Source organism: Halichoerus grypus, chromosome 10 (genome assembly GCF_964656455.1).
Source record: "Halichoerus grypus chromosome 10, mHalGry1.hap1.1, whole genome shotgun sequence".
NCBI classification, from domain to species: Eukaryota; Metazoa; Chordata; class Mammalia; order Carnivora; family Phocidae; genus Halichoerus; species Halichoerus grypus.
Window position 1 is genome coordinate 19,627,892 of NC_135721.1, and position 27,063 is coordinate 19,654,954.

Genomic DNA, 27,063 nt, shown 5'->3' on the forward strand with positions numbered 1-27,063 from the left:
CCCAGACCAGGAGGCCTGCTCCCTCCACAGATCTCTGGACACAGCACCCAAATTCCAAAGGGGTGAACACCTGCCAGCAGGACCCACTTTTTGCCCTTGTCCCCCCAACTCCCCTCTATGGCAAGCTAGGACAGGGAGAGCTGCACCCCTTATCCCCCACAACACACACACACTTCCTCTCCACCTCCAAGAAGGACTCCCACCACAGTGGAGTCCCCTGGGGCTGCAAACCCAGACATTCCCACAGCCCCTCCTCTGACTCAGTTCACCTAGAAGCCCAGGTGTGGAGGACTAATATGGAGAAAATTGCACAGTAAACAGTGGGACTTCACAGCCTCAGGGCAGCAAAGGAGAAGGCTGCGGGCCAGGGTGACCCTGTGCACATCCCAAACCTGTGCCCTTTCCTGGACCTACCACACACACACACACACACACGTATACACAGCATTTATTGTGCTTCCATGTAGGCCAGCCCAGCCCTTGGTGCTGACCATTTACACGAGTATCACTGTAATTCCCACAATAACCCCATTATTTTGCCCCCATTTCCTTAAGTGAGGAAACTGAGGCTCAGAGCAGCAAAATAACCTTCCTAGGTTGGGAGGCTGCAACCTAACTGTGCAGGACCCCCAGCCATTACACTCCTGCCACTGACCACCACCGACGACCCCCGTGCCCACCCCCACACGTGGCCGCTGAGAACTGCGTGGTAAAGGTAAGCCCCTAATGCCCCTGCCCTTTCTCCATTCGCTGTTCCACCTGCCAAAAAGTGGAGCGGGGGGTTCGGGGGTCCTCACTTGCCGCCGACGGGAGCACACAATCTCTCTGGGACCAATTTACTCATACGGGTTCTGAGTCCTTCTACCAGAAATTACATCTCAAACATTTATGCTAGAAAATGATCACATACGGACACCAGGCTGAACAAAGGATCCCGTTAGACCCCTCCTTACAGGCAGGGTGCATCTGGGTCACGGGGGAAGCAGGGTCACTGTAGCAGATGAGGGCGCCAGGCGCTTGCACAGGGCCCACACGGGTGGGGTGGGGGGGCCCACCCTCTGGAGGAAAAGCTGGATCAAATAAATTATGCTACATCTATGAGACAGAATAACATGCAGCCATTGAAAATAATGTTTTCAAAGAACAGTGATGTGGGAAAATGCTCACAGGAAAATGTTAACAGGAAAATAATATCTGGCACACAGTGAATTCTCAAAAAACTGTTAGTAATAATTATTTCAAAACAGTATATTGACAAATAATGTGGTCTGAAATTAGTAAAGTTGTAGATGTGTCTCATGCAAAGGGAAGAAACAGATTCCAAAAGCAGTTATCTCTGGGAGGTGGGGTAATGAATGAGTTTTCACTTATCCCTTTTTCATTATTTTAAAGGTGCGATTCACATGATTTTAGGCTGGGGAGTCATATTGATTTCTTTAAAAACCCTTGGTTCATTCTCTTCGATGTGGAGGCTGCCTGGAGAGCACGGGCACCCCTCCCGTTGGGCAGACGCCCTCTCTGAGGGAGCCGGGACAGTGGAAGCAGCCCGCTGGGCTGGGATGTCAGACGCACCCCCATCCAGCTTCCACCTGGCAAGTTGCGTACCCTTGATGAGCCTCAATTTTCCCTTCCATAAAATGCGCACAATCACGAGGTCTTTGCATAGGAATTAAGTGAGCTAATGCACGTAAAGAACTTGGCACAAGTCTGGACCCATGGGAAGCTCGGTCACTGTTGGCAGCGGCGGCGGGGGCAGGATTCCTGGATCTGCTAGACACTCAATAATGAACTTTGCTTCCCTTCTCCCGGCCCTGAGAGCACCGAGGGCACGGCCAACATTCATGCAGCCGACCTGGAACTAACAAAGGCCCAGACGTTATAAAAAAATTCCTGAAACCCTGCTCAGGCCAGCAGGAGGCTTCTTGAGAGCCGCGTCCTGGAGATCCCCACAGGTGTGGGGCTGGGTGTGGTTCCCCATTCATTCCACAAACACGTAATGTGCTTCTGGGGATACAGTAAAGGACAAGACAGATTCTGTTCCCGCTCTCCTGCATTTCCATTTTAGTGAGGGAGACCCAATAAATGAGTAAACAAAATGATTACTAATTACGGTAAGAACTGCAAAGGAGGTAAAAGGCTGAAACAGAAAATTAGGGGAGAGGAGCTCCTAATCTGAGCCCGGGGTAGCCTCTCTTGGGGAAGTGGTACCAGTAGGAATGTCTGCGCACAGAAGAGCTATAAAATAAATCTACTGAGGTTCCCTTATGCCCTGGCTTCCTCCATACACAGGTAGGCCAAATCCTGAGTAAGAAGTCCAGAGGGTGAGAGCTACGAAGAGAATACATACAATTGAAAGGGGCGGGCACAGAAGTACTGGAGAAACAGTGGTCAGCCAGGGTTTCTCCGAGCTGAGACCTGAATGAGGGGAAAGAGGCTGAGGAGAAAGGCAAGCAAGGTTTCCAGGTGGCGGGTACAGCACGTGCAAAGGCTCTGTGACGGGAAAGAGCTTGGCGTGTTCCCGGGAAGGGAGGCCGGCGGCTGGAGCGTCTGAGGAGGTCGGGCTATGCAGTCCAGGGCAAGAAGGGCAAGAAGGGCTTGTCCTGCTTGCAGGGGCACACAGCTGATGGGTTTTTAAAGGGTTTGATTTTTATTTATTTTTTTTTTTTTTAAGATTTTTTTTTATTTATTTATTTGACAGAGAGAGACATAGCGAGAGCAGGAACACAAGCAGGGGGAGTGGGAGAGAGAGAAGCAGGCCTCCCGCAGAGCAGGGAGCCCGATGTGGGACTCGATCCCAGGACCCTGGGATCATGACCTGAGCCGAAGGCAGACGCTTAACGACTGAGCCACCCAGGCGCCCTAAAGGGTTTGATTTTTAATAAGATTATTCTGTGTGTTGGATGGCCTGGAAGGGACAGGAACAGAGCAAAGAGATCTGTTGTGGTATGATGGGGACAGAGACCAGTCAGGGACAGATGATGAGGACTTGGGGAAAAGCTGCAAAAGTAAGATAGTGCAAAATGGCCCAAATGAGGGTATATTTAGAGGTAAGTGTGTCAGAGCAAGCTGGCGAGCTGGAAGTGGGATGTGACAGAAAGGGGAATCGAGGATGAGCCCCAGGGTCCTTGACACCAACTAAGCGCCAGTTACTAAGACATAGAAGTATGGGACCAAGCTGGGAGGAGACCAAGAGTTCTGGGATTTTAGGGGGGTTTTTTGGTTTGGTTTTGTTTTTGAGAGAGAGAGAGAGAGCAGGGGAGGGACAGAGGGAGAGAGAATCTGAAGCAGCCTCCACTCCCTGTGCAGAGCTCGACACAGGGCTCAATCTCATGACCCTGGGATCATGACCTGAGCCGAAATCAAGAGTCAGATGCTTCACCGATGGAGCCACCCAGACGCCCCAAGAGTTCGGTTTTTGACAGGTCATGTTTGAAGTGCCCATTGCACACCCAAGTGGAGAGGCCAAGCAGGCAGCTGGACAGGAGAACCTGGGCCTCGGGGGACATCGGGGTGAAAGCAGACGAGGGATCCCCAAGCCCTCCAACATGTAGAGAACAGGAAAGAGCCAAGGAAGCCAGGGGGTAAGAAGACACGGGGTATGATGTCAGGAGCCCAGGGAAGAAGATGTTTCAGGGAGGAGAGAGGCCCCCCGGGCCCCAGCTCCTGAGAAGGGACATGGGGTGGGGGTGTGTGGGCCCCGCTGGGGCAGGTGGACGAGAATGGGAGCACAAAAGCAAAGTCCTCAAATCTCAGGAGTGCTTTCAAGTTTTGATGTAAAGTGGAGCAGAGAAATAGGGCATCTGGAGGAGGTCAAGGGACAGTGTGCACGTGTGTTTAAGATCGATGGTGCCATTAAGGAAATGCTCAGGGAAAAACAGAGATTAATGGTGCCAGACTTAGGAGCCATGGCCAAGCAGGAGGACAGAGTGGGATTCAGAGCCAGACAAGGGTGGTCCTAGTGGAGGGAGATCCCTGAACCAGGAGCAGGGACGGGTTGGGGCAGGAAGGGACAGGGAGATCACAGAAGTCCTCACACCGGGCCAGGCAGAACCCAGGTGATCTACACAGCTCCTGGCACTGTTACATGAGCCAAGTTGGGGCCAGGCCAGGGATGGTCGTGCAGCGAGAGGCGGGGGCCTTGTGTTTCCCTCAGAGTGAAAGCTTCCGAGAGGCTTTAGGTTCCCTCGCTTAACGCACACATACCCTCTTTGGCCGAAGCCCTGGGCTCAGCGAGGGCCGAGTGGCAGCATGTCTCCACAGGCCCGGCTCCTTGCCTCCCCAGGCCCCGAAACTTCCTCCCACACCTGCCAGAAGCCACAAGCTTGACAGACAAAAAGACAAGACCCAGGTTTCCAGCCAGAAGACTGAGCTCAAGGCCGGTAGCTAACTCACCCAAGGTCACACAGCATTCAGATCCCAGCATTCTAAATGCTGTGGTCTTCCTTCTGAGGCAGTTTAGGGCACTTGCAACTTCATAACCCCCAAACCTCCAGGCCCTTTCCTCCCAACCCAGCTGCACCCCCCTAGGATTCCAGCAGAGAGGAGCAAAATATGCCAACTGAGGTGAATGGGCCTTGTTCTTTTAAAGTGTATTGGAAGTAAAGAGAAAGGGAGCTTTGGGGGTGATGCCAGGAGCCCATCACAGGGGAGCCCTGTTCCCCTCGGATGTGACCTCCTTATGCCCCCATATTCAACATATACTCTCTTCCTTCAGGGAAGCCCCCCACCTAACACCCACCTCCCCCAGGAAGGACCCCCACTGCCTGTGCCTGCCACCTCTGGCCTATGCGTTTGGCCCCCACAACCAGCCACCTCCCAGACAGCCTGTCTCCCTCCCTCCTCTCTTCCACCCCCACATTCACCACGTCAATCTTGCTGAGTCCGGGGAAGTTTCTCCCGAACCAGCAAGCCTGGGCCTGGTGGTGTGCACGGTCTCCACCCCACCCCAGGGAAGACCAACCTGGGCAGTCCCATTGGGCTGTGGGCCCTGTCACCTCACTCCTGCCCAGCCCTGACCCTTCCCTCTCTCTCCCTACTCCTCCGCCATGAAATGGTACCTCATTTAAATGCAGGAACTTCACGAGATGGTTTTTACTAATGGAACGACCCCCGCAGCTCCTTCCTGTCTGCTCTGGCCATACCACCCATCTCCATCCAGCTCAGATGACACTGGCGTGCTCCATACTGATGACATCCTCCCATTCCTCCTTAGCCTTGGAACCCGAGTCTCAAAGACTCAGCGTGCATTCCATCCCCCACAGGCTTCCTCCACGTGGGCACAATTTAGTGACCAATGTTTCTACCTCCAGCTTCTTGGTACGGATTTCTAGCTTCTCGGGGGGGGGGGAATGTTTGAGCCTTCACTTCCCCACTGGGATTAACACTTTTCTGAGTTGGTCCAACTAAGGACTATGTTTGTTTTTTTTCTGGACTGAGAGCCTCAGAGCTTAAGATCTACTACAGGTCTGCTGACCACTTGGAGGAAATCAGGTAAATGTGTCAGGAGCCAACCAAAATCTTTCTCTCTTTGTCCCAGTACATCTCACTTCTGGGAATCTAGTTAAGGAGAAAAAACACAAAATATAGGGGGGAAAAAAAACCCAACACATAAAGATATTTATTACAGCTCTATTTATAGCTAAAATAAAATGCATATATATAGAAACAGATATCCAACAAGAAAATACCATGCAGCCATTTGAGAAAAAAAAAAAAGCATTCTACATCAACACTGAAAAATAGAGAAAAAAGTAGGACAAAAGTTAAACGTACATTTACAATTTTGTAAAGAAAAGTGCCCATGAGAAAAGTTAATTTTCTCCTTTTTCTCAAATTTCCCCTTTAGGATTTCTTTCAAAGCAGCCAACAAAGTGGTGCAGTCCTAAACCCCTCCCAAAGTCTAAGGCAGGAAAGAAACCTTGAATAATCCACCCTTAAGGGAAGCAGCCGTTGGCAGGGACTTGCTTGGCACTTGGGAGATAGAAACACCACACGGAACGCCAGGGTCTTAGAGCTGAGATATGGCAGGAAGATCCCGTTCCTATGTGTGTTCAGATTCCGGTTTTTAGATGGTGGAGACTGGGAGTCACTGAGTGACTCATAGACAAAGAATTGTGAGGATGAAGGGGACATTGCATACGAACGAACTCTTCAAGCCGTAAGGCACTATCCGCTTGCAAGACAGTTCTGAGAAGGGGCTGGGCAGCGAGAGGAGCCCAGACTCGGGGTTTCAAGGAAGCCCAGTAGTATCCCCAAACGGCTGCCCAGTACCTCTTCACTGCCATTCCCGGAGGCCCCATGCACTGCTGGCCAGGGGCCAAGAAGGATCTATCTTCAGCTGAGCTGAAATGGGCTGACTTCCCGCAAACTGGCCCCACTTTTGCCTGCTTTTTGGAACTACCCAGAACAATCCCAGCCCCTCGGCCTTGCCCTGTCAGTGTTTGCAAACATCTCTCGATTCTCTCTTTTTTAGGCCAAATGCCTCAGTCTGTTCCAGGGTCCCCTGCACTGTCCAGACTGTCTACCTCCCAGAAACCCCCTAGGGAGGGGAACAGTGCCCGTAACCAAAAGCCCTCCGCTCGTCTGACCCAGGCGCTGGCGCAAGGCCCCCCGTCTCACGGCAGCCTGAAAACTCCTACCCCTCAGCCCAGGACAGATTTTGCTCCTTCAGCGACCTCGTCTCACTCCGTAACTTATGTTGGAGCTTCGAGTTGACAAAACTGTCCCTTTTTCCGTCCAGTCTACAGCCCCTATTTAATGCTCACGCAGGTGATATTTTCAAGGGAGAAACTGCATCGTCTGGACCCAATGCCAGTCCCTCCCCACTTGGGCACTTGACCCCTCCGGGAAGGCTGTGAACAGTCATGTGGGGGAGGGGGGGAAGGAGACGCAAGACAAAAGGACATTATTACGGTGCTTTTTCCGTTTTTCTTTTTGCACAAAAACAGTCCATTTATTCAAGTGTTCTCCAGCACAAGTACATTAGAAAGGAGCTTTATTATATTCTTCTGGGCACAAAAAAAATGTGATGAAGGCGGAACTGACAGACTTTCTACATCTGCTGTACGCATTGACCTCTTTAATTATTTCATAAACAGCTATGTCACGAGCATCACTTACACAGAGATACAACAGAACACCGGGGGACGGGGCTGGGGACCCACTCGGGGTGGGGGCCCCCTCTCCCGCGCCCCTCCTTGGATGTCCCAGAACCAGACCGTGAAATGTACATTATTATTGTCAATAAATAGAGAAGCAACCCTAAAAAAAAAAAAAAAATACAGTGGTGAAAGGATGCTGGAACCAGGAAAACAAACAAACGAAAAAAAAAAAAAAAAACCCAAAGAAAAAAAAAAAGAGGAACTGAAGAGAAAGGCTGGGGTGGGGGAGGGGCGGGGGAGGAAGTCCTGCATTTAGCTGCGTGGAATGTGGAGTAAAAGTGCTCTGCCGCGGGGGGTCAAAGCGAAATCGTCTGTAACAGTAAAAGGTATTACCAAATCAGCTACAGAGTTTATTCTTCAGTATGAATACATGATTTCCCACAAATAAGTAAGCACCCGCTACTTCAATGCCTCAGCTAAAACACATGAAATCGCTCATTTAGTTTTCAAGTACAAAGTTAAAATGCCTTTTTAATAATAATATATCAGAGTAAAATAATAGTCTCTTTTAAACTCCACTACAAGAAAACAAAACAAACAGTCATTGTCCAGACAGCAGACTTAATTTAACAATATATATTTTTAATAAAATGTTTTTAGCACCTTGTTGAGTCACCTCCTCCCTCTGCGTATTCTAAGAAATTTCGGCATTTTGGTTGGATGTTGAATTCTAGAGCTGTGCGACCGAATCAGTCTGGGAAGTGAAATGGGACTGGTGTGAGGCTTTTGATCCCTGCTCATCTCCTCAGGTGCAGGGGCTGGAGGCTGCGGGACAGGGGTGGGGAGCGGGGAGCCGCCTGCCCTCCTGCAGCCCTCGGGTGGAGCAGACTGGGGGGGGTTTCCAGTTACCAGAGTTCCAGGAGTCCATGGGCCTCCGTTCAGGCAATTCAGCCACAGTCACAAATAGCAAAGGGACCTTGTGTCCTTGTCCTCGCTGCTTTAGACCTGCCTGTTTCTCCCGCCCCAGAAGCTCCACTGCCTAGGGTCCGTGACGGGCAAGAGGTCACCAAGCAAAGGCCCCCCTCAGCCAGGTCTCTGAGACACACGGGGACAGGAGGGGCTGCCCTCGCTTCCCAAAGACACCCAGGCTTTCCTTTACCAAAATGTAAAGATTCGAGAGCTTCTGCTAGAACCTCAGAGTCTATCCTTGCCATCAATCTCCCCCTCTTTCCTCCCAGATCCTGCAAACAAGTGTCGTGAATCCCTGCCTCAGCAGGGTCAGGCCGGGAGGCCGTGCTAGCTCCGGGCCAGGCCTCCACAACAGCCCCCCATCCTGTGCTGGAGGAAAGCCTTCAGCTCTCCTGCCAAGGACAACTCCGATGTCACCTCTAATCACAAGCACTGGGAGCAACCAGACTAGACAATGCCCGAAGACAAACTCAGATCCCTCACCTCCTGGGATCAGAATGGGGCCTGGCTAGAAATTCTGTTCTCGCCAGAATCTTGGGTCGGCTGTTCCCCTGACCAAAGGGAACAACCAGCCCTCTCTAGATCACAGCGCCAGGGGAGGCCCCAAGGCCCTAATCCACAGTTTGAGGGGACTCCTGCAAGTTTCCTAAAAATGACTGCTCCGAAAGCCACAGCAACCTCTGGCCAAGCAGAACGGCGACAGGAATTCAAAACCTCCTCCGAGATCAACTTTATGTATACCTAGATCGTCAAACACAGGAGGACTCTGGATTGCAGTTTTCCTGGAGCACACGCTTCCCAGATGGCTCCTTCCCTTGCTCCTGCGACAGACCTTCCTGTGCTGGAGATGGTAGGTATTCTCATCTAGGTTTTCCCAGAACCACCGGCGAGGCGGGGAGGAGGGGGAGCCGACCCTCAAGAGACCAGTTCATTGTCCAGCAGCCTTCCCTGCTGCCCGGTCTGCCTGTCCCAATCCACACCCTAGCGACTCACCAAGACTCCCACGGGCATCTCCACCAGCCAACCACTCCCAGGCCTGTCTCAAAAGCTAAGAGGTCCTGGACGCTCTTTGGGGAAGTTTGCTTTCTAGAAGAATGTTCAATAGCAGGAAGGTTCTGAGGTCTAGAGAGAAAAACAGATAGTAACACACTCATGGCGTGATCTGCTGACTGCAAGAACCCTCTCCCCGCCCCAGTCCTCACCTGCGGCTCCCCCAGCCAACTGCTCTCCAGCCAATCCCACGGGGAAGGGGCTTAGCACCGGCCAGCTTGAGGCCCGGCCCACAGGGCTCAGCAGCTGCCTGCGGGAGACTCACTTCCTCCCCGGGCAGGCGACCGTCGGCACTGTGACCCTGGCACGAGCCCCCGGCGACCTCCCCCAGACAAAAGCCACCCATGTCTCTGGCGCCACCTTCTACCTGGCCCCTGCCACAAATGGGGAGGCGTCATCCTCAGTCCCCAGAAGCCCTGGTTTCCAGGGGTAAATTTCATAAGAAAAATCCCACTGGGGACATACTCCAGAATTTTCCCTGGGCCTTCTTGGTTTCTCCTACTCCACGCCTCTACCCTTGGCTTCACCCACAGCGAGTGTAATGATCCCCTCCTTCATCCTCACACAACCCTGCCTCGGCCAAAGCACAGCCCTCCTTTAGAAGGCGACCAGATCCGTGTCCCCAGAAGCACCCCAACCAGGGCTAGAAGCAGACTGTTCGAGCATCGGGCACGGCCAGGCTGGTACGTTCCCAAGTTCTACTGGGGGGACCAAGCCCGTGGGGCGGGCTGGAAGAAAAGCTGGTGATTGCTAACGGTCATCTGGCCCATTCTGGGGCCTAGTCAGGTTGCCGGACCAGGAGAAACAAGTACTCCTCAGGCTCAGTCACAACAAGCAGGCGTCCCCCCAGCAAGCTGGCCAGCCCACACTAAGCCCTCAGGCTTGCTGCCTCCACGGCTACCACACCAAGCCCCCGGTGAAGCTTGGGCCATCGGGAAAGGCCAACTCCTTCACGTAAGCAGTGGACGAAAGGCCTAGGAGGGCCAGGAGAGCTGGAAAGTCTGTTTGCAGAGGCAGGCCCGTGAAGAGCCGGTCCTGACACTGGGGGCTGCGAAGACCTTAGCCTTGGCCAGTGGGGGAGGGAGCACCTTGGACTGCCTGAGGCAGCCCCTCCTCCCCGCAGCCCTCCTGGAGTGGTGCTGGTGGACCCAGGCCAGGAAGATGGAGCCCGGCTGGAGAAGGAGGGGACGAGGGTGAGCACCACGGGTTAGGTACAGGGATTCCAACGAGGGAGGGGCAGAGGTATTCCCCCTCCTAGCTGCTCCAGCCCCAAGGGGGCCCACCGTGGCCACCTGCCGCCATGTCACGGAGTTGGCAGGGAGCAAACTGGGTGTGATCTTAAAAACCAACCTGACAAGGAAACACGTAGCTTGAAGCCCAGGACCAAGCACCTCTAAAAGGAGTGGGAGACCGTGGCCACCAGCTGTGAGCTTACTCCTGAGCAATGAGCGAGGGATTCAAAGCCTTGGTTTTAGTTTTGTCACCAATTACTAATTTACTTTATTCAAAAGATGAGTTTCACTGTCCCATTTTTCTTTTTTTTTTTTTTTTTTCCCCAATGGAAGCCCCCTGGCCAAGACAGACCTGGATGTCAATTTTCTTTTGGTTGGGGGAGAATAGGTAGGGGGAGTCGAGGGCTGACTTGACTGGTGCCTAGAGTTGCAGGTCAGTATCACAGGTTGCTAACAGAAGAATCTTTTGACATCACCAGGGGCAAAAGAGAGAGAATGCTACCTGCTAGAGGAGAGCACCTGCGGGGATAAAACCTCCTCCTTTTCCGGCCTTCAGCACCTAGCAACTTCTGGGATTGAGAGGCTACCTGCAATCAGGGCAACAGAGGTAAAGAGCTGCAGGGTCGACGCCACAAAGTCCTGAATCCTGGGGAGAAGAGCGCTGGGAGCCCCCGGCTGTGTGTGTGTGTGTGTGTGTGTGTGTGTGTGTGTGTGTGTGTGTGTGCGCCCATTCCGCATCGGTAGAGATCGGTTCCTGTGTATGCGTGTGGGATTGACTGATTGGTGTGGGGCTTATGTCTGCAGTGGGACCCGAGGCTCAGCACTCTGAGCCCCCTCGCCCCGCTCCCCACTACATAATATTTCTTATACATGACCCTATCTATGTATTTATATAGCGCCTATCACCGTAGGCCCTATCTTCTAGGGATGCGAACTTGGGACCATGTGCTTGCCAGCACACCTCCCAGCCCTGCCCGTCCCAGGAGGTGCCATCCCCCCTCCCATTATAAAATATATATCTCTATATGCCACATATCTACACCCCATCTATTCAGGCAAGCATCTGCCCGTCGGGCCCTCACCCTGGAGCCACCGATGCTGGCCCTGCCTACCGCCGATGCCCGCCTCGGTAGGAGGTGGAACCAAGTGTCCGTGCCCTTGGGGCTCCAGGTGCTGCCGGCTCCGGGTAAGAGCACAGCTATCATCAGACCAAGTACTAGAAAAGAAATACACACCACTCCAATCATACACACGAGGAGAGAGATGGCCTGGTCCTCCCTCCAGCCCTGACACGCACGACTCAGAGGAGGGGAAGTAGAAGAGAGGAGGGACGCGCCCGGAAGGCCGGCCTCGGGGACTCCCCTGGCCGCCCAGCTTTCGCTGCGCCCGGTGGCCCACCTGGCCCGAGGGGTGGGGAGCCAGGGCACCAGGGCCACCGCTAACTTAGAAGCACCCTGCTCCCCGCACCTCGGTTTGAAACCGCAAGGGAGGGGGGGTTGGGTTTTTGTTTTCTTAAAGAAAAAATCTGAAAACAAACATAATTATAACCAGAACCATAAGAATAATTATTAACAAAAGGTGTCATCAGCCTCCCAGTATAAAACTGCAGCCTTTGGAGATGACCAAAAACATCACATTCCAGGGGCCGGAAGCCGCCTTGTGCACAGAGGGTGGATGGTGAGGGCCTCATAAAAGAACACACAAAAGGCGACTTAGACAGGAAAGCACCAGTACGTTTTGTATGTTTTTTTATTTGCTCCAGGTGGGGTTTTAACGGTCACTTGCCCACACTCTGGATTATTTCTGATCCCACCACAAGGAGCCCTCGAATCGGCTAATGTGAGAAATTGGGAAGGAAGACCCCTTATCCTGTCATCTTGCCGAGGGAGTCTCCTTTTTGAAAAAAAATCAAAAGGTTATTGCGTGAGCCTGGATGAATCCCACTCTCAGCTCTCCACGGTCCGACCCACCTCCCCTCACCCCCGTTTTTTGGCAGGGAGAAGCAGGAGAACGCGGGTCCCGGATTCTCCCCCTTCGCCTTGTTCAATACCGGGGGGAAAGCCCACCACGGCCACGATTCACCTTCAAGCTGCCTCCCTTCTCCATCCTCGGTTTAACCCTTTGCACGTAAGGCAACGTGGAAGCTGATGTTTTTACTCATCTCGCTGTTTAAAGCACCAGTATGAAGTCGGGTTGTACAGTAGTTAACAGTACCTTTTATATATAGATCTCATATCTATCATATATATATAAACTGTAAACAAGAGGTAACAGCGGCTTCTAGAAACTGATTTTCTTCAAGGTTTCCTGTGTGGTAGGCACCTGAAATACTGTATAAAAGGGTCTTGTGTGTTCTGTCTTCCTGCTGCTAGTTGGGCTCTGTTCTGCATGACCAGGAATGGTGCTGGCAAGACAGCTCAGTGGCTGGGAGGGAATTCTGCCGCTGAGTGTCACTATTTTCTGTCCCTTGCTTGTGCTCCTATCTGATCAGGCTAGAGACAACAACGAAAAAAAAAAAAAAAAGATATATAGTAAAAAAAAAAAAAATTCAATATATAGATTTCTATAGAATTTCCTTTTTTCCTTTTCTCCCACCCTTCTTCTGCAAGGTATTGTTACGATTTCTTGTTACGGATTTTTGCTGCAATAAACCCTCTTGTTTCAGTCACAGCAAGAAACAAAAACCCAAACAAACAGAAAACCCCTCTGAAAAGAGTAGAAAACAAAAGGTTTGACCAAAACAAAAAAAAAAGGGGGTGGGGGGTGGGGGGGGGAGGGAGCTTGGTTTTGTTTTTAAATAGGACTGAAGATTAACATTGAAAAATCAGGAGATGATGTCCAACCCTTTGTGCAAGGCAAAGCCTCCGGAACTTCCGACTCTGTGGTTTTTGTTTTAAATTCCTTTTTCTCTTCTGGGTGCTGATACTCCTCTCGATCCTCATGTTGTTGGTGTTTTGTGTTTTGTGTTTTTTTGTTTGTTTAACTTTGTGTCACTACCTCAGTTTGCCCTCATGTCCCTTACACACAAGCAAAATATTCCTTCAGCGGAGCGAAGAGGTGGCGGATGACCGGCACGCTCCACGACCGGCCCAGCAGTCTCTGCCTCGCCAAGCGGCTCATGTTGGAGACGTCCGTATAGTGGACAGGGAAGCCAAACACCCTGGGGAGAAAAGGCAGAGAGGGCGGCGGTGAGCGCGGGCGGGTGCGATCCGGCTGCATCTTCCGTCCTGTGTCGCCAACCACGACTCAGGCACCCTGCCACCTGCCGTGGGCCTGAAGGGAAGGAAGCCAACCGCCGCCCGGAGTGGCCACATGACAGAAACAAAGTTAGCATCGGTGAAAGACACCCCCGGGGCGTGCTCCGCCGGAGCCGCAGCCGCAGCAGGTACCTGAAGTCTATCCGTAATAAACACGCATCCCTGGGACCTCGCCCACAAGCGCAAGAACTTGACAAAGGAGCCGAATTCTTGCCCGACTGCAAGAGCTCCAAGCTTCCGTCTGCTCGCGTCGCGTATGTCAAGGGTCGCTTTGGCTAAACTGCAGTTACACTGGGGACCAGGAGGCCGTCTAGCCCGTGAGTCTGGTTTGCACCCAGTCAGGGCATGAGGGTGCGCGGCCCGCCCGGTCCTGTGCTGTCCTGGTTTGCACAGTTCCCGAAATGAGCAGCACTGTTTCCTGGGAGTTTAGCCGGACCCCTGGGAGCCACGGCCCCCGGAACCCACTCCTAGATCCCTCTGACCCTGGGCCCGGCCTTACAATGCACAGGAGTGTCCCCCTACCTCCAGGAACCTGCCCTGTTGGGAAATGCTCGGGGAGACCCACTGCTCACGTGGTATCTGGGGAAGCTACGAGCCCGGCCGGAAGGGGCAGCGATCCCTCCCTCAGAGGCCGCAACCGCCATGCGCCACGCATCCCACGACACCAGCACATGGCCTCCGGTACTACCTTTCCATTTCAGTGCACCATAAGATGTCCTCTTTCTCATTCATGAAGACGGGGAAATGCTGGTCTTTGCCTTGCTTTATGGAGTTCGACCTAGTAGTAATGGTCCGCACTTTGCTGAACTAGAAGATGAGGAGAGGAAAAGAGGAATGAGCACTCGTTCGCTGGCCATGCATCTAACACGTGTGCCAGGCACGGGCCGGGACAGGTGAATCAAACATGGACAAGGCCTGGTCCGCACAGGTGGCCGGGGTAAGGCTCCAGCGCGGGCCTCCACAGACCCCACTGCCCTGCTCTTCTTCTCACTTGGAGGTCACCCGGCCATCCTTAGTCCAGGCTCGCTGGCCAAGGACTTGAGAGGGAGCAGCTCGCACCACTGAACTTCCTCAGTCTTCTAAGAATGGGTTCTTGCACACGTGTAGTGACTTGCAGGCAAAAGGATCCCAAATTACTGAGGGGCGCCCGCAGGGCTGGATGCTGGCGCCCCCACTCGTGGAACCTGACGCCCGATACACTCAATCCGGGAGATTTCTCCAGAGAGAAATGCAGCTTCCACATCACAGGAGAATGCGCCGTCCTGAAGGCTTGTGCAATAGGTCCTGGCCAAAACGTTTAAGTGCCCTAGCAGATCCAGGGGCTTTGGCAAAGACTTCTTAAGTGTCTGCTTCTCACAGGACCGGCAGGCGATGCTCAACGAGGGACTGAAGACCGGGAAGGAATTCCGATCTCTCTCCTTGCCCTCCAGGCTCTCCCCTGGGCCCTCCCCTCTGGCCGGCTAGGCGTACGACCCCGAGCCACCTCCTAAACTGCGTTCTCCGCACCAGCAGCGGTCACTGGCCTGGACAGCGCTCGGGCTCATCCTGCCCTCTCTGCCCTTCTCCCTCCCCCCCAGCAGAGCGAGGGCTTTGGCACCGGGGCTGACCTTGGCTATTCTGCCGTGCTCCAGACACTCTTGCAGCTCCAGCTTATCATTCACAGTGGATGCCAACGGCCTAGGAAGCAGAGAGAGAGGTAATGACAGAGACCAGGAGACCAGCAGGGATGCAGCCGGCAGCCAGGACTCACACGGAGAGGTAAACGGGGACTGTCGTCACCCGCACACACTGAAACCCCCTTCAAACTCCCCCAGAACATTCGCACACACACTGCAGCCATCCACGGACAGCACACCAAGCGTTAACCCTTAAACCTAAATTCCACAGTGGTCTCAATCTACAAATAAGCAGATACCACCTGTCCACAAGAAGGAAAACCCAGGGCGCCTGGGTGGCTCAGTCCTTAAGCCTCTGCCTTCGGCTCAGATCATGATCCCAGGGTCCTGGGATCGAGCCCCGCATCGGGCTCCCTGCTCGGCAGGAAGCCTGCTTCTCCCTCTCCCACTCTCCCTGCTTGTGTTCCCTCTCTCACTGTCTCTCTCTCTGTCAAATAAATTTTAAAAATCTTAAAAAAAAAAAAAAAAAAAGGAAGGAAAACCCAATGACTTTTATGCCAGTCATCGTAAAACATACTGAGTTCTAAAAGTATCTGTCACAGGGTCACCTGGGTGGCTCAGTCGGTTAAGCGTCTGACCTGGGCTCAGGTGATGATCTCAGGGTCCTGGCATTGAGCCCCGCTTCGGCAATCGGCACTGAGTGAGGCCGGCTGCTTGTCCCTCTCCCTCTGCCCCTCCCCCCACCCATGGGCTCTCTAATAAATAAAATCTTTTAAAAAAAAAGTATCCGTCACAAAGCAAGCTTTGGGGGTGACCAAATGTTCTGTATCTTTGAATATGGTGATGGCTGCGTGGGTGTATGCTGGATGAAATTCATCGAAGCATGCACCTTAACTGTACAGTTTAAAAGGCTTTAACTTCTGCACAGTGCCCAGAAGACCACAGTTCTGTGACACTGAATGTGTCACTTCTCAGAGAGCGGAGCAGATCACTGAACGTCACCTTTAGGGCTGACCTTTTCTGATATTTCACACAGCAGTCTACCATCTCAGCATGGGACCCATAGGGACCCATGGCCAAAGTGCACGCCTCCAGCCTCCGCCCTATTTATGCACACACACACCCCCTACACGGCCCCACACAGTACCTCTGCTCCACCTCGAAGCTCAGAGTTCTAGAATTTTAGAGTTGGAAGAAGCAGGTGAGAACAATGCCATAGGACCAAGGTCTGTGAGGAGACACTGAGCTCGTGGCTCCACGGAATACTGGACCACATAACCCAGTCTACTCTTCCAGGACACAGGTACGGCTGGGGAACCTAGGAGGGGGCACTCAACGGTCTGTAGGTCAGCTATCCCACGGACAGGTCTCCTTCCCATCAATAAACCTTCACAAAAGACAGCAGCTTTGTAAAGCGGGTATGAGACTGGGATGTTCCTACAACTTCATGCTAATGGTGGAGAGGGAGAGAAGACTGAAGCCAGATTAGATGATGTGAACAATTTATAGATACAACAAAGTTGACAATCCACTCTTAGAACATTCCGGAAAATATTTCCCTGCATAACAGATATCCAGCTGGGGTGGATCTCACTCTGCTCTTGAACTGCTGACTCTCGATCAGAATTCCTTTCTCCTCACAGGCCTTTTTATAATCCAACTATGACGCTGAAGAAATGAGGTTATCTCCGTTCCTAGACATTAACATCTCTCTCTGTGTAACCTAAATAAAGAACCTCCTCCCAACGATGGACCCGAAGCCACAAAGTGTTTGGCTAATAAGCAAAGCAGGACTCCGTAAGCTGCACCCAGCAGGTGTGGCCCAGCTGTGGGCACCACTCTTCCCCATCCCAACCCCACCCTCCACAGCTTCACCTCTGGAGACCGAGGACAAGCTGACTCCAGATACGTCACCAATGCACGAGAACCAACGATGTAACTCAGCAGCATGGTGCTTCTCCTATTTCAACCACTAGCCATTGGTTTCTCAGGCAAATATTTTCTATACCCTCACTCCCCTGCTCCCTCAAGGAGAAGGAAACAGAAGAACATGGTAGAGCAGCAAGCTAGTCAGCGGGGGAGGGTGCCCAAGAGCGCCCACTCAGCGACCGCGTCCTCCTCGGGCCGATCTGCCTGCAGACACCAACCCACTGCCTCCCCAGGCCCGAGCACTCTCACCAACCTGTTCATACCAGGAAGGTTCCCCCAGAAGTAGCGGGCCCTGTGTGCAGCTGACACTTCTTTGGCATCAATCATCACAGGGTTGGACTATAAAACAGGAGAAAGATTAAAGATGAGCGAGAGAGGAACAGCAGACGGTGCCAGGAAATTACGCTAGTTTGGAGCCTTACAGCCTCAGAGGCTCTTGCTTACTCCTCTCTCAGGAAGCCACGCAGTGGGACAGCCTGAAGCCTCCAGGAAAAGCCAGAATGGAACCCAGCCACATTCCACATGCTCTCGTTAGAACATTCTAGACCACTGCAGTCTAACTGAACATTCTGTGATGATGGACAGGTTTTCTGTCTGCACTGTTCAATGGAGTGGCTGCAGGTGGCTAATGAGTACTTGAAATGAGGCTCGAGCGACAGAGGAATTTTAATGTTAATTTAAATACCACACGTGCCTGAGGGCTACCCTAACTGGACTACGTAGCTCTAGCTCACCCAGAGGCTCTGAGGAAGAAAGTTCCAATGAGTGCAGACGTGTTCACTGTATGTCCAGATCATGAGCCAAATAGACACTTGCTCACACTTCAGAACACCAGCTCGAGGTGTTACTGACCCCAAGACTCTGGAGCATGGGCTCGAGCTCCCAGACCGCCCACCCCGAGAATGCCTCTGGCCACAGAGACCCTCTGTGCATGCCTCCAACCCGGCTCAGCACGGACATGGGACCCACGTTATGGGGAATAAAAACAGGTAAGCCGTGTCTTTTACTTCCCAGGCACCACAGCGCATCTGTCATGGTGCCAGGGAGTGAGGGCAAGCCATTCTGGTCGGGGAAGATTGGCGTGGCCACCTCAAAGGGCGCCCCTAGGGAAACACCACTCAGAACCCCAAACTCTAGGAGCCTGGCACCCCACCCTGTTAGGAACAGTCAAGTCCTTCAAGCCCTGAGGCCCACACCCACACACTACCTCTTAGAGTCAGACCACAGGTTCTGTCCAGAGCAGGCCTCTACCAGTGTTTCCTCCCTGTCTAATTGGGAAGCCCTCGAGCTTCCCGAACAGGCCCCTTGCAAAGCAGAAGTCACCAGTCCCCAGCTCCACAATGCAGATGAGACAGGGATAAAGCAGCAGTCCAAGGTAGAAGCCATTAGTGAGCTGGCCAAACCAAGGTTGCTGGCTATACCTCGAGAAATCGCGAGATGTCCCTCTTGTCACTAACGCCCATGGCCACCACATTCTCAAAGAGCCAGAAGAAGGGGCGGTCATCTCCCTCCTTGGGCCGCGCATCATGCAGGAGGCGGTAGAACTCAAAGAAGAGCCGGCCAGTGCCCTCTGAGAGGTCGGAAGAGAAAGCCATCAGCTGGGGCTGTCTGCACGAGACAGTGGTGTGGCTCGGGCACAGGGAGGGCAAGGGAGGACAGGGTCATCGGGAGTAGCTGTCCCAGGGCAGAAATGTCCAAGTAGGAAACCTACGTGCGGAAGCACCAGCTCAGAAGGTGGAGGGGTGAGCACGGCACCTACCGTAGAGTCCTTTACGGGCAGGGTTGACGATGGAGAGATCATTGCAAGGACTGCCCCCAATCACCAGATCGAACGGGCCCCACTCCTGGATCTGGGAGGATAAAGGTAATGGGATGGCCTGATGTCCGGGGACAGAGGCAGAAAGGAAGAAGGAAGTTATCTGTGGACTTGGCTAAAAAAAGTACTTTGGCACCGGAGAGAGGAGACCCAGCTGCTCGGTATGCTCACTATATACCTTCGTAAGTACATACTTCACACACACACAGCGCCACGGGCGAGTCACTGAGGCTCTCTGAGCTCAGTTTCCTAAACAAAGGGAAGGGATCCAGTTGGATCATCTCTGAGGCCAGCAGGGAGACGCTGTGCTCCCAACACGAAAAACAGCCACTTAGGGGGAAGGCGGTCCAGGCCGGGCAGCTGACCATGAAGGCATTTTGTGCTCTGTGCACTTTGGGCAGGGTGTCCGGGCCATCTGAATGCCCTCCAAACGCCCTTGGGGATCCCTGAGGGTCTGCAGTTTCAGGGTCGTAGACACAGTTAACTGGAAAGGCAAAGGGTCACCTGGGCAAGACCCTGCCAGAGTCCCCCCCCTGAAACGGAGGCTGGTAAAGCTGTTGCCAAAAGTACTGGGAAAATGGGAACCAAAGCGCTCTGCTACAAAGGCCCTGAAGCTAGTCAGGGGGCAGCCGGAGCCTCAAAAGGCCAGCTCCCGGTTCCCGCTGGAATCTGCCCATATTCCACACGGCAGAGAAGAGACTGGGAAAAAGGAGAAAGGAAAAGAGCAAATGAGCAAAATGCCAGGGGGCCGCCGCCGCCCCCAGGAGCAAAGTGCAAGGGACACAGAGAAGTGGGACGGGACCCACGACACTGACGTACATGCTTCTGCGTGACGCTGCGGACGTCCCCGACGTACATGATCTTCCCCTGGTGCCGCACCATGCCCACCGTGATGGAGTCCTCACACACCTCTGAGGCGATGTAGCGGTCCACCTGAATTCCCAAGTCCTTCAGCACCAGAAGCCCTGTGCCAGCCAGCGAAAGGCACGGTCACTGGGGCTCCTCCCCAGCACCCTGGTCTTCGCAGGGGGCTCTCCGGCCAGCCGGACACATGGGTCAACAACAGGCCTGAGCCCTACCCTGCCCAGTGAGCTGCAGGATCCTTCTGGATCCCATTTCATACCTACTCTGACCTACTCAGAAGGCCGTCAAGACCAGACAATAGGTGGTTTCCAGGACCAGAGAGAACAGCAGGTGACTTTTTGGGTGGCCTTTTCTTTGCTGTTCCTACATCCTGCATAGACTGCTCCTTCCTCACCCCCCACCCATGGCCTCCTGCTGCACTTCATCCTCCAAGACTCAACATAAATGCCACCTGCTCCCAGAAGGTTTCATCAACACCCCCACACCGCACCCTGCAGCCCCCTGGAAGCACCCCCCCCCCGCTGTAAGCCCCCCGCACTTTGCATCTCTCTCCAACTCCTCAGAACCCTGTGTATTCCTCATTCAGCCCTCCTCTTAGGTTGCAAATGCTCTTCAGAACAGAGGAGCTCACCCAGGTTTCCTCCCGAGCAAACTACACTCACTTCCTTACCATGACCCCTTCACAAATGTTTGCTGGATCGAGGGCAAGGAAACAATGAGAACAGACCCTGAGAGCCTCTGGAGAAATAGGGTTCAGCAGCACCATTTCCTGCTCCCAGAGACCTCCCCACCGAGGAGTTTTTCCAGCCTCTCGGGGCGTGGCGTGGTTTAAGAGGGCCTCCAGGTTCTGGCCTGGGAAACCAAGGCTGTAAATTAATTTCCCTAGGTTTATAGAATCTCAACACTAAGCCGAGAACAGAATATAAACATCTGGCCTGGGATGCCACCCCGCCCGGGCCCTCTGACAGCCCGTCTCCCTCCGGTCACGTGAAGACACCCGTTCTGAGGAGGTTATTCCTTTCTTAAGAACTGAGAAGCCGTCGGCCTGGGGCTATGGCAGGGGGGTGGGTATGTGTCCGTAGCACCTTGCGGGAGGGCTCTCGGGCAAGGTCAAGAACCATATGAAACAAACTTCCTAGGCTGTGCCCCAGCTCTCCCTACAAGAGAGTAGTTTACGTATATAATGATGTGTGTGTAAGGATGCTTGTCACAGCGCTGCTCATAACAGAGAAAAATAGTCAACAACCCAACAGAGGGTTAGTTACATAAATCATGGTACTTTCCACCCAATGGAATCCTATGCAGCATTTACAAATAAAGGATGCAGTTCCATGTTAACATGAAAAAGCAGTCATGACAGCAAATGAAAAGGCGAGTTACAACACAGTGTGCGTTTTACTATACTCTCGTTTTATTTTTCTAGCTACGTAGGATTCTAGAAACACACATACATATATGCACGGAAAAAAAAACATCAAAGGATATTCACCAAAATGCTAATTATAGAATTATATATTATTCTTTACTCTCTTGTTTATCGTTTTTTGGGTTTTTTTTTTTTTTTTTTTTTTTACTGTGACTTACAGTCATCGTACGACAGAACACTGCCTATGTTTTCGTTCTGGTCGCCGAGTCTGTCCTTTGAGGCTTTGTGAAAATCTTCAATAATCTCTAATGATCACCCTGTCCAATGCTGGAGCTCACCACCCCCCCAACAGAGACACGGGCCTCCCGGACACAGCAGCTGACCACGATTTTACTTCTCACTCAACACAAATTTTCCTCGGCGGGGTACCAATTCAACGGCTGTCATGTTAACTACTGTTTATCGTGTGAGAAGCACACGCGGTCCCTCACGCGGAGCTCCCCTGCCCCGGGACAGGGACGGCAGCACCTCGTGGGGCTCGGGGGCCACACGCTCACCTGTAGCAATTCCGTCAAATAGAGACAGCACCCGGATGGGCTTCCTCTTCTCGGCTGGGACAGGTGGGTACACCTTTGGAGGGTCCTAGGTGGCGAGCACAACAGGCCAGGTAAGCGCCCGGGAGGATTCTGCAGGCGGGCACCCAGGGCTGGCCCCCCCAGCCCCGCTAGGACCGCGCTGGCTTCGGAACCCGCCCCCGCGGACGGCCCAGGCCCAGCACTCACAAATTCCTGGTCGTGGTTATTGGCGAAGAACATCTGGAGCCGCGAGGGCCAGTCGTCCCGCCGCCGCAGCAGCCCATAGGTGCCCTTGTGCCCACACATATAGCAGTTCCAGGGGTCCTCCTTGATGGCTGCCTGCGCAGCCCCTGGCCCCACCAAGAGGTCCACACACTCCACACAGAAGCACCTGGAAGGAAGCCCAGTGTAGCGGGGGGGAGAGGGGGGCTTCTCGGGCCCAGAGGGAGCCTGGCCGGGGGTGGGGGGAGGGGGCGGGCCGGGGAGCCTCACCTGCAACAGTTGTTGTTCCCGCACATGAGCACCTCGCGCCCCCCGCAGCAGATGGTGCAGTACGACTGGTAGCCATCATCATCGTACTGGTACGCACACTCCAGGAAGCAATTCTAGAGGGCGGGGGGGGGCGTCAGAGACCACCGAGCAGCACCCGGCGCGGCCAGCGCGACGGCAGGCTTTGCGCCGGCCTCTGGGCCCTGACCCAGGAACCGTAATCCGTCCTTGCGGGCGTGAGCCTGCCGCCTACTGAGCCACACGCGTGGGAAGGGGCCAGCAGGTGTCCCGACCCAGAGCAGTGCACAGAATCGGGAAGCCCCAGAGCGAGGCCAGAGAGGCAACTGCACCCCCTTGTCCCTCGCCACAGCCCTGGGCTCTCCTCCCAGGACCCCAAGGACGCGGCAACCCACCCACCCATCTGTCAGCCCCCTGCCCCACACCAGGGACTGTGACACGGTGAGCCCACATCTGCGGACCAGAATGGGCTTTCGAGGGGGACAATCTTTGCGGGGAGGACAAATAACAGCAAGTCAAACACTTCGAAGCCCACGGGCCTGTTTGATCAGGACTCTGCGTCCAGAGCAAACCGCGGGGTCACCACAGCAGCTACTCCAGGCGACAGTGAGCCCCAAGACGGGAGAAGGTATAGACCGCCGGGGGCTGTGCTCCTACCTTACAGTTTTGGCACATTCCTCCAATGAAGAGAGGGTGTTCCAGGGTGACATTGAGGCTCCCACAAGAGATGCAAATGTCTGGAAAGCAGGGAGCGTGGAGAAAGCAGAGTGAATGTCTCCAAAGGGCCCCTTCCCACCTCGGCGCCTAAGCCCAGCTCCAAGAAGGGCTACAGGAAAAGGGCATGTGGGAGCAGCAGCCCAAAAAGGAGGCGAGTCTGGGAGGGTGCCCCATGGAGCAGGGGGGCATTGTGGCCCCAATCTCAATGCCCATTCAGCTCTCAGAGTGGCAATGCCACCCACCCAGGAAAGGCATAATTCGAGGACGGGAACGTCTGAGAAGAGGGCCAGGGCCCTGGGGGACTCTGGAGACAGTCCCTGGGCAGTCCTTAAATCTTATGCTCCTGCCCCCATCTTTGCCAGCCCTGCGATGCTCTAATGACCACTGGATGAGAACAGATGAGGAAAGGTAAAAGGCCAAAGGTCACAAGTTCAAGCAAATCCAAGAGAGGCCACCCTTCTCGGACCCACTGGAGTGTCCCAAACCCTAATGACCAGCGCCTGCCATTGATAGGAAAGTAAGATGGTGGCACCAGGAAGACAGCTATGTGGGTGAAGCGGGGTGGGGGTGGTGGGACGGGCAGGACAGAGGCCTTCACTGGGTACGGACGTCCCATGACGTTCAACCTCCCTAAGGGCCTAGGCTACTCCGCACCAGGCCCCGCGCCAGGAGCCAAGCCCTCCAGCCAGTCCCGGGGGGCAACAGACTACGGACTTGCCAGGGAGTCAACGGCCGTCGGGACTCACCCTCGATGTTCCGGCACTTCTGCCGCACCTCGTACACCAGCCGCTCTGCGGGGGGGAGGAGAGCCCAGCATCAGAGGGGGCCGTGAGGGCCACGGCCGCGCCTCTGAACGCCAGCCTCGCCGCGCCACTCTCTCCAAAGGCAGGCCAACTACCTCTTGTGCGTTCGTCAATTATCTCCTTGACCTTAGGCTTCTCCGTTGTGCTCTTTCGGGGCTTTTTGGCGGGTGGGGGTGGTGCATAGGCAGCTGCCTCGGGTTCGACCCACATGTCTGTGTAAACTTCTTTGTAGGGGTTCTTCTCTTCTGATGGGGAAAGCAGGTGACGAGATCACGGTCACCACCAACACGCAGTGCCGGCTTCCTCCCCTCCTCTACTCTGCCTACGAAGGGGTGCAGCCTGGTCCCCAACTTGTTCTAGCTCCCAGCTCTCCAGTGCCAGCAAACCAATGGGAGGAGCTTATCCTGAGTCCCCAAGCGGCCCTGTCCCTATCCTGACCCCAGGGAAAGGGAGACTGTGGCCACACCCCCTGGGCCTCTCAACCAAAGAGCTGGCAGCTCTCCCAGAAGGCTGGCCTGGGCACCTGCATTTACCTTCGGGTGGCTCCAGGCCCTTGGGGCCAGAGGGCTGGAACCCTCCGAGAGCCCACTCGATCATCTGTTTGTTCTGCACCTCCACGGCCTTGGCTGTGTCGCTCTCGTCGCTGTCATGGCATGCCGGGAACAGCTTCCCCGCGCGACTACTGGCCACCTGGAGGGCAGCACGTATGGGGGAGGGTGTCAGGACAGGCTGGAGGACAGCGAGGGCGGCCTGAGGCGAGCGCTGGGGAAAGGGGCAGGGGAGGGTCACAGAAGAGTGTCGGAGGAAGGGAGTGCAGAAAAGGGGTGAGTAATGGGGGGGGACACGGGGGACAAAAGGGAGTCCTGGGGGCCTTGCAGGTGGACCTCTGCACTCCAGCTTCTAGACCAACTAGGAGTCCCTGCTGTCCAAGCCCCCTCTACCCGGAGGGGCACTCACCTGCAGGACTTCGTAGATGGCTTTGCGGTACATGGGCTGCTTGTTGTAGGTGGCCTGGTGGAAAGCACTGCAGAAGGAGCTCAGCGGCATCAGCTTCTCAACGCACACCTGGAGGAACGACCAACGCCCTCGCTTTCTCCTTCTGCCACACCCATCAAGCCCCCACCACGTGCCTGGCAAAGGGCAGGGACTGGGGCACTGAGACCCAGCCTCTGCCCTTGAGAGGACCAGATGGATTGATAAATAATTCTATGATGCTCAAAGGAGGAGTCCAACCCAAACGTGGGGGAGGACCTGAATGCAAGCAGGAAAGGAGTTCTGGAGAAAGGGTCCTGGAAGGCAAGAGCTTGGCGGGCGCCCCAGCTCCCGGAGCCCCCCCAGGGCAGCCCACTTTTCTCTAGGGCTTCTTTTGGTCCCACGTGGAGAGTGGGGGCGAGAAGAGCCCACTTCTTCCACCGCAGTTCTGGACCAAGCCCCCAGCCCCAAACCACAGGCCCTGGGACCAAGACCCATCCCTCCCCGAGGCTACCACCAGACCCCAGGACTTACCACCGAGAACTTGCCGTCTCCAAACCACATGACCCAGCGGGTGCCTTCAGCTGCTCGGCTCCGGCCCGTCATCCACCAAGACACAATGCGGCCTGGCCACCAGGAGAAGCCCCGAAGTTTCCCCCACACCAGCTCCCCAATGCCAAAGCCCCGGCCGTCCTGGAGCCCCAAGGAGCAGAAGTCATTACGTGGTGGTCACGAGGCCCTGCCACCCTGACCCCCCCACGGCAACCCCAGCCCTGGGCATCTGAGGGTCGGGACAGCCAGGAGGGAGCTGCATCTGAACCGCCCGAGACAGAGCAAGACTGGGCAGACGAAGAGGCCTGGGGTCAGGTGGAGAGAGGAGAGCAGGACGGGAAGAGCTGGTAGTGGAAGGACCCAGGAAAGAGCTGGACGAGGCAGTTGAAGAAGCGAGCCGCTCACCTCGTACTCCGGCTCATCGTCGGCTGCTTTGGTGGTGTTCTTGTCCCCAGCGTCCGCCCCCACGGGCTCAGGTGTGGTGGCCACGGTGGGGGATGCAGGGTCGGTGGGCTGCTGCACTGCAGGAGGGCTGGCCTCCTCCACCTTCTGAGACTCGCCAGACCCCTGGTTTTCCTCCACAGCATTCATTCCTGCAATCACCTTGGCTTTCTTCTCAGCCTGGAGGAACAAGGAACAGAAGTTACCTTGACCTCTCCAGGTATTAGCAAGCAAGGCCGCTTGATACTGGGGGGAGGGGGGGGTCTGCTCTTCTCAATCTCTTTGTGCTCTGGAGACAGTGACAGGAGGTAAAGGACTGAGTTCTTTGGTCATCAACTCAATTGACTCGCCATGGAAAATGGGAAAATCTGAAGTTGGTCGGTGAACGCAAATCATTTGGCTGGTTTCCAACCTTCTCTTGCGCCTCTCCCGAAATCTTCCTCCATAGGTCAGCCTCCCTCAGTTGCCCACCCTCTGACATGGAAAGAGTAATTCTATTCAAAGAGTAATCGTGCGTCTTAGCTTAGGCACAGATCTTGGCTCCGTCCTCTCCTATCTTACTTCCCAATCACGAATTGGATCCTCTCATCCTTTTCACAATTTTCCCGGGCAATCAACCCCTTCTATTCCTGGTCTTGGCTTCCAGACCACAAATCCAGTTTGGTCGTGATGTCTACAGTGATGAAATCACTGCTCCGTGTCCCCCTCTGCTCAAACACCACCGCAAGCCCCTAAAGAGCTTGCCTGCTCCCACGCCATTCTGGAATCTTAGGATTCTATCAAATGTATGTTATCAGATTCACCCATTCTTTCTACACACACCTTTCCGATCCATCAATACATTTATTCTTTCAACAACAGTTTACTGAGAACACACTACAGGTCACGCATCCTCTCTGCTATCCTGATAAGTTAACAATCCACACCCAATCGTGCTCCCATTTGGGCAGCCTCCATCCATTCACTGTCTCACGCTCATCCTTCCCAAAGCCTGCTCCAGGATTCCCATCACCCTACAGAAGAGAATGAAATCCTTGCTCCTTAGCCCTGAGAACCATTCAACCTAATCTCACCCCAGCGACTGAATGCGAGGGACCCGTGAACTCAAACTTTAAGGCTCTGCACCTGTTTCCACCACATTCAGTGAAAAACCTCCCATCTTCAACATGGCTTTCAACATGAAGCTTTCCCAGAGAGTTTAGAGCTGGGAATGCAAAGCCCACCCTCAAGACTAAACAAGAACATCAGAAAGTAACTGGGAGTATAAGAACTCTAAGCTAGAAGGCAGAGGATCTGC

The 27,063-nt window shown here is 54.2% G+C and overlaps 1 protein-coding gene across 5 annotated transcripts in view; it reads right to left on the minus strand.

The window, feature by feature from the left end:
- Positions 1–6,913: 6,913 nt before the first annotated feature.
- The window catches only part of DNMT3A (DNA methyltransferase 3 alpha), a 102,346-nt gene continuing 82,196 nt past the window's right edge, over positions 6,914–27,063 (minus strand). For all 5 annotated transcript variants that reach the window (XM_036110232.2, XM_036110230.2, XM_036110231.2 and 2 more), the window contains 17 exons: positions 25,731–25,946; positions 25,308–25,466; positions 24,759–24,866; positions 24,335–24,491; positions 23,897–24,046; positions 23,745–23,789; positions 22,939–23,018; positions 22,267–22,379; positions 21,982–22,165; positions 21,757–21,841; positions 19,789–19,934; positions 18,913–19,003; positions 18,575–18,723; positions 17,407–17,492; positions 15,216–15,285; positions 14,297–14,415; positions 6,914–13,511 (listed from right to left, as the gene is read on the minus strand). In XM_036110232.2, coding sequence (XP_035966125.1) covers positions 13,370–13,511; positions 14,297–14,415; positions 15,216–15,285; positions 17,407–17,492; positions 18,575–18,723; positions 18,913–19,003; positions 19,789–19,934; positions 21,757–21,841; positions 21,982–22,165; positions 22,267–22,379; positions 22,939–23,018; positions 23,745–23,789; positions 23,897–24,046; positions 24,335–24,491; positions 24,759–24,866; positions 25,308–25,466; positions 25,731–25,946 — 2,100 coding nt within the window. In that variant the 3' untranslated portion in view covers positions 6,914–13,369. The remainder of the gene's footprint in view (positions 13,512–14,296; positions 14,416–15,215; positions 15,286–17,406; positions 17,493–18,574; positions 18,724–18,912; positions 19,004–19,788; positions 19,935–21,756; positions 21,842–21,981; positions 22,166–22,266; positions 22,380–22,938; positions 23,019–23,744; positions 23,790–23,896; positions 24,047–24,334; positions 24,492–24,758; positions 24,867–25,307; positions 25,467–25,730; positions 25,947–27,063) is intronic.